General features: G+C 43.4%; 1 protein-coding gene across 1 annotated transcript in view; it reads left to right on the top strand.

The window, feature by feature from the left end:
* LOC135113738 (arylsulfatase B-like) overlaps window positions 1-7,500 on the top strand; it is a 17,727-nt gene that overhangs the window by 3,671 nt on the left and 6,556 nt on the right. Inside the window, exons 5-8 of the mRNA XM_064029291.1 lie at window positions 748-941; window positions 1,098-1,186; window positions 4,897-5,059; window positions 5,525-5,622. Of these exons, the coding sequence (XP_063885361.1) occupies window positions 748-941; window positions 1,098-1,186; window positions 4,897-5,059; window positions 5,525-5,622 (544 nt within the window). The remainder of the gene's footprint in view (window positions 1-747; window positions 942-1,097; window positions 1,187-4,896; window positions 5,060-5,524; window positions 5,623-7,500) is intronic.

The raw sequence follows: 7,500 nt of genomic DNA, 5'->3' as shown, positions 1-7,500 counted from the left end.
AGTACACATGAACCAACAAGAAGCTTCAGAGGTACATGCAGCAGTCCCTCTATACCAGCATTTCGTTACCTTTTTCGACCTTAGCATTATGCTTATATGTATTAATTTTGTTTGAAAAAGTTTATTAAATGAAAAGTACACTTGTCAAATAGTATCCCTTTTATATTTTTGTATTCCTTTTGACTAACACTGACATTGTACCGCTATATATCCAGCATTTCCTACCACCCACTAAAATTGAGTGCAGCACCCACTGGTCGTGCCAGCACCCCGCGATAAGAAACACTTTATGTAAACCCACACACAATTTCCGTAGACTCCTTGCAGCACAGCCACCTGCCATCCCTGTCCTTGATCTGTGATCTGAACCTTTCAACACCACATGAGTTTAATCCCTGGTTTAATCTTTTTCCGGATACCATAACAAGATCGTATTAACCCTTTCATTGCGAGACAAAACTTTCCCATCAATACCTATAACACTTACGAGTAGGATACTATTTCTGTGCCGGTCTCGTAACTATCGTAAAAAGACAAAATTGGCCTGTTTTCTCACTTTTCTCTCCTGTATCTCTGTACAAACCATCCTTACAGTGCTAGGAAGCTAAACAAAAGACGACTGAAGCAGTAGATGGGTTAAGATACATATCATATTCATCTCTACTCTGAATAATAATAGGTGATTTAATGAACCTTGCAAGTTATTTCTAGTCCTGAAGAGGTTAAAGTTCTCTGCTGACTCATCAGGTGGCACCTTGGCTTCTGTTCCTGGGACTACACCCCTATGAAGCGTGGGTTCGATACCTTCTACGGATACTACACTGGTGCTGAGGACTACTACACCCATACGAGGGACTGGACCATTGGAGAGATGGATGATGACACCACCGCCACCTGGCAGGAATGTAACAACTTGTACTGTGACTACCCCATTGTACCTGGTGAGTGAGAGAGAGAGAGAGAGAGAGAGAGAGAGAGAGAGAGAGAGAGAGAGAGAGAGAGAGAGAGAGAGAGAGAGAGAGAGAGAGAGAGAGAGAGAGAGAGAGAGAGAGAGAGAGAGAGAGAGAGAGAGAATACTATTTATGTTCTTTCCACAGATCAAAACACCACAGAAGAAAAACATCCTTATCTTGATCTTAGAAATAACGAAACTCCAGATGGAAGCCAAAAAGGGACTTATTCCTCGGTAAGTCTCTCTCTCTCTCTCTCTCTCTCTCTCTCTCTCTCTCTCTCTCTCTCTCTCTCTCTCTCTCTCTCTCCTTCTCCTTCTCCTTCTCCTTCTTCTTCTCCTTCTTCTTCTTCGTCGTCGTCGTCGTCTTTCTTCGTCCTCTTCTTCTTCTTTATTTTCTTCTTCTCTCTCTCTCTCTCTCTCTCTCTCTCTCTCTCTCTCTCTCTCTCTCTCTCTCTCTCTCTCTCTCTCTGTCCTTTCTTCTTCTTTTGCTGTTGCTGCTACAACTGCTACTGCTGCTGCTCCTGCTGCTACAAGTATCACACACTCCTGCATTTCTAGCAAGGGCTGCAGTGGGTACTGGTCTGTGCCTCACACGAGTGCATGCGCGAATCATGTCTCGAAGATCCTTTGCAACGTTTTCTGTGACACTGGATCAACACAGTTTTGATTCCTCGCTTGCAATTCTCCATTCTTGGATACTTCAATGTTCACCACCAACTTTGGCTTTCCTTTCCCTTCACTGACCATTCTGGTGAACTAGCCTCCAACTTTGCTATCCTCCGCGATCTGGAGCAATTGGTGCAACACCCTACTCGTATTCCTGACCGTCTTGGAGATACGCCCAACATTCTTGACCTTTTCCTGACCTCTAATCCTTCTGCTTATGCTGTCACCCTTTCTTCCCCGTTGGGCTCCTCCGATCACAATATCATATCTGTATCTTGTCCTATCGCTCCAATCCCTCCTCAGGATCCCCCTAAGCGAAGGTGCCTCTGGCGTTTTGCCTCTGGTAAATTGGGGGACCTGAGGAGGTATTTTGCTGATTTTCCTCGGAATGACTACTACTTCCGTGTCAGAGACCCGTCTTTGTGTGCTGAGCGCATAACAGAGGTGACAGTGTCTGGCATGGAGGCGTACATTCCTCACTCTCTTTCTCGACCTAAACCTTCCAAACCTTGGTTTAACAGAACTTGTTCTCGTGCTATACATGATAGAGAGGTGGCCCACAAAAGGTACTTAAGCCTTCCATCACCAGAATCTCATGCGCTCTATATTTCTGCCCGGAACCATGCCAAGTCTGTTCTCCAACTAGCCAAAAACTCCTTCATTAACAGAAAGTGTCAAAATCTTTCAAGATCTAACTCCCCTCGTGACTTCTGGCATCTAGCCAAAAATATCTCCAATAACTTTGCTTCTTCTTCTTTCCCTCCTTTATTTCAACCAGATGGCACCACTGCTATCACATCTATTTCTAAAGCTGAACTTTTCGCTCAAACCTTTGCTAAAAACTCTATCTTGGACGATTCTGGGCTTGTTCCTCCCTCTCCTCCACCCTCTGACTACTTCATGCTACCTATTAAAATTCTTCGCAATGATGTTTTCCAAGCCCTCACTGGCCTAAACCCTCGGAAGGCTTATGGACCTGATGGGGTCCCTCCTATTGTTCTCCAAAACTGTGCCTCTGTGCTTGCACCTTGCCTAGTCAAACTCTTTTAGCTCTGTTTGTTAACATCTACCTTTCCTTCTTGCTGGAAGTTTGCCTATATTCAGCCTGTTCCTGAAAAGGGTGACCGTTCTAATCCCTAACACTACCGTCCTATTGCTTTAATTTCCTGTCTATCTAAAGTTTTTGAATCTATCCTCAACAGGAAGATTCTTAAACATCTATCACTTCACAACCTTCTATCTGATCGCCAGTATGGGTTCCGTCAAGGCTGCTCTACTGGTGATCTGGCTTTCCTTACTGAGTCTTGGTCTTCCTCTTTTAGAGACTTTGGTGAAACTTTTGCTGTTGCCTCGGACACTTTAAAAGCTTTTGATAGATTCTGGCACAAAGCTTTGATTTCCAAACTACCCTCCTACGGCTTCTATCCTTCTCTCTGTAACTTCATCTTAAGTTTCCTTTCTGACCGTTCTATTACTGTTGTGGTAGATGGTCACTTTTCTTCTCCTAAATCTATTAACAGTGGTGTTCCTCAGGGTTCTGTCCTGTCACCCACTCTCTTCTAATTATTCATTAATGATCTTCTAAACCAAACTTCTTGTCCTATCCACTCCTACGCTGATGATACCACCCTGCACTTTTCCACGTCTTTTCATAAACGTTCATCCCTTCAGGAAGTAAACATTTCACGCAGGAAAGCCACAGAACGCCTGACTTCTGATCTTTCTAAAATATCTGATTGGGGCAGATCAAAGCTGGTATTGTTCAATGCCTCAAAAACTCAATTCCTCCATTTATCAACTCGACACAACCTTCCGGACAACTATCCCTTCTTCTTCAATGACACTCATATCCCATCTCTAGCTAAAACAGCTTCTATGAAGTTAGGTGTTCTGAGACGTCTCCGCCAGTTTTTCTCACCCCCCAGCTGCTAACTCCGTACAAGGCCCTTATCCGTCCACGCATGGAGTTTGCTTCACATGTCGGGGGGGTTCCACTCATACCGCTCTTCTAGACAGGGTGGAATCAAAAGTTTTTCGTCTCATCAATTTCTCTCCTCTAACTGACTGTCTTCAGCTTCTCTCTCATCACCGCAATGTTGCATCTCTAGCTGTTTTCTACCCGTTATTTTCATGCTAACTGCTCTTCTGATCTTGCTAACTGCATGCCTCCCCTCCTCCCGCGGCCTCGCTGCACAAGACTTTCTTCTTTCTCTCATCCCTATTTTGTCCACCTCTCTAATGCAAGAATTAACCAGTATTCTCAATCATTCATCCCATTCTCTGATAATCTTTGGAACTCCCTGCCTGCTTCTGTATTTCCACTTTCCTATGACTTGAATTCCTTCAAGAGGGAGGTTTCAAGACACTTATCCTTCAATTTTTTACTACCGCTTTGGACCCTTTTCTGGGACTGGCATCTCAGTGGGATTTTTTTTTTATTGGATTTTTGTTGCCCTTGGCCAGTGTCCCTCCTACATAAAAAAAAAAAAAAAAATTATGAAGTACTCTGCTGGTGGGTGACACGCAGTCTGTGAGATAGCTTGTGTAAGAGTTAGGTTAGGTTAGGGTCGCGCTGCCCATAACCCACGAAAGTTTATAAGTCCGCTGCATACGCAATTCTTTAATGTGAGCCACTCAAAGGTGCATGAGTCTCCCACATACACAGATCATTGAGGTTAGTGTGCCATGTCACATAGTCGCATCCTCATAACATTCTTCCAAAACACAGTGAACAGTGAATGATGCATATGATGGTGCAATAATCTGTCAACACCTTGCCGGCAGAGAGGCTGTACTACACGTTGCTTCACCAGCACAATGTCACAGATGACGGTGCCACTGATCTTTGAGATATGATTCGCCGCACTCACTCCTGTGAAGCACAAAACGGTGCCCACTGCAGCACTTGTTTGAAATACATCGTTTTTCCGCAGTGCTTGTTACTTTTGCTGACCCATTAGGACTGCTATGGCAAATATTTCTTCTACTACTAACAATAATGATAATATAGATAATATATATGGATAATGACCACAGACACCACCACCATCCCTACCACTTCAACTTTTGCTACCACCACCACCACCACTACTACTACTTGTACTATTACAACTACAACTATCACACACACACACACACACACACACATCAGCCTTCCTCCTAACTAAGGCCACCACCACCTTCTCAATTATAACTTCCTTCTCCAGCACCTACTCCTACTACTCCTCCATAATAATCACCTCTTCCTCCGCCTACTCCTCCTCCTCCTCCTCCTGCAGGGCCTCTTTGCCTCTAAAGTGGAGGAGCTGCTGGCAAGAGATCCCCAAGTACCTTTGTTCCTGTACCTGCCCTTCCAAAGTGTCCATGCACCACTTCAAGTTCCTCCTAAGTACATAAGACAATACTCCTACATCAAAGACCACAACCGGAGGAAGAAGCTTGGTGAGTGAGTGAGTGAGTGAGTGAGTGAGTGAGTGAGTGAGTGAGTGAGTGAGTGACGGAATTTAGTTTGATAGTTTGTGGATGAGTGAGTGAATGTAAACCTTAATTAGTTAATTGTCTGGTTAGTTAGCATAGTTATTTAGTTAATCTGTGAGTGAAAAAGTGAGTGACAAAGAAAGCGATGAGAGCATAGTTGCGAGAAACATGACTAAGAAGAGAGAGAGAGAGAGAGAGAGAGAGAGAGAGAGAGAGAGAGAGAGAGAGAGAGAGAGAGAGAGAGAGAGAGAGAGAGAGAGAGAGAGAGAGAGAGAGAGAGAGAGAATGTTTATAGTGAGGAGTAGGAAGAAGAACTGAAAGAAGGAATAAACCTAACTACTCACATGAAGGGAGGAGAGACAAGGCAGCGGCGCACATCACAATGCTCCCACACTGCCAGCACTAGTGACTCCTGCTCTGCCCACACAGGTATGGTGACCGCCATGGACGATGCCATTGGCCGCGTGGTAACCGCTCTCAAGAACACTGGTCACTATAACAACAGCGTCATCATTTTCACCACTGACGTACGTATTTTGTATGAATGTATGTATGTGCGTATGATTTATTTTCTTTATGTAGGAGGGCTACCGGTCAAGAGGAACGAAATTATAAGAAAAAAACAAATTAAAAACGCCCACTGATGTGCCGGTCCCGAAATAGTGTCAAAAGCTGTCGTCAAAAAATTAAATGATAAAGGATTAGTGTCTTGAAACCTTCCTTTTGAAAGAGTTCTAGTCATAGGAAGGAGAAATACAGAAGCAAGCAGGGAATTCAGAGCATTAATGTACAGTTACTGCCAAAAGTTCGTAATACATCCACGGCTAAATAATTGTCACCATAATCAACGACACCTTTTAAACATTTCTTTTTATAATAGTTTTTTTTTTACGTAGATCGTTCTCTAGCCAAGAAGAAACAAAAATATCCTTTTCTAACGCCCTTTTTTTTCTCCTATTCCTTCTGCCTCATTTCCGTGCCCATGCAAACATTTGTCTATAATACTCTAAAGGCCTGTCCACCCCAGTAAATATTGTATGGGGAGAATGTTTCCCAAATATCTGCACATAGATTGCAAACAATGGATGGATACATGAATAGATGGATGGATGGATGGATGACTGAATGGATGGATGGATGGATACATGGATGTGTTCTGAAAGTTGTTTGCCATTACTGTATTTGAATTGATTAGTCACCTCTGTTATTCTGGAGTTGGTGATTGATGATGCTTGTTACTTGCCCAATCGATGAAGACTCTTGGAATGTTGGTAGCGTGGAGAACCGAAGTGAGGTGGTGATTCTGGAGGTCCTGGGTAGTTAACTGATATGATGTTGATATGTACGAATACAAGACACGATGACGAAAGTTCTTGATTGAATTGGTGACAGATTTGTACACACTGGATTCGAGACGATATCGTAACGTGGCGAACTGATTTGTGCTCTCTCTCTCTCTCTCTCTCTCTCTCTCTCTCTCTCTCTCTCTCTCTCTCTCTCTCTCTCTCTCTCTCTCTCTCTCTCTCTCTCTCTCTCTCTCTCCTTCTGAAGCGATATGATTTATAAATGAGGAGCGTCTCTCACGACTGACTGTGATCAAGCAGAACTGAATGAGAGACAGAGATTGACTGCTGGTGACTGGCTGGCTGACTAAATGTGTCTCTGAGTGGGACTGAACTCGAACTGATCTTGAACTGCCTGAGCTCGCTGCGTGCGGCTGTATTTATCTGAGCTAAGGACTGAAAGTGGGTGTGAAATTCCCTTGAGAGGTGGAGGAGGGACTGGCTACAAACATGCAAAACTACAAACTGGATACAAACATGATAAGATAATATAACACATATACAATATATACGTAAAGAGAAATATACACATACTCGTACTTATATACATGATACCGAAAAATAGTGAAATATACATATATATAATAAAAGTAATTGTTGAGACTGATACAGATGGATGGATGGATGAATGGATGGATGGATGAATGGATGGATGAATGGACGGATGGATGGATAGATGCATGGATGGATCAATGGAGGGATGGATGGATCAATGGATGGAAGGATGAATGGATGGGTGGATGGATGGATGGATGGATGGATGGATGGATGGATGGATGGATGAATGGTTGAATTGATGAATGGATGGATGTATGGATGGATCGATGGATGGATGGATGAATGGATGAATGATTGAATGGATGGATGGATGGATAGATGAATGGATGAATGGATGCATGAATGGATGGATCGATGGATGGATGGATGGATGGATGGATGGATAGATGGATGGATGGATGGATGGATGGATGGATGGATGGATGGAAGGATGAATGATTGAATGGATGGATGAATGGATGGAAGGATGAATAGATGGATGGATGGATGAATGATTGAATGGAT

The sequence above is a fragment of the Scylla paramamosain genome, chromosome 26, assembly GCF_035594125.1.
Source record: "Scylla paramamosain isolate STU-SP2022 chromosome 26, ASM3559412v1, whole genome shotgun sequence".
Lineage (NCBI taxonomy): Eukaryota > Metazoa > Arthropoda > Malacostraca > Decapoda > Portunidae > Scylla > Scylla paramamosain.
Note: the sequence above shows the minus strand (reverse complement) of the source record. Positions and strands in the feature narration are given on the sequence as shown.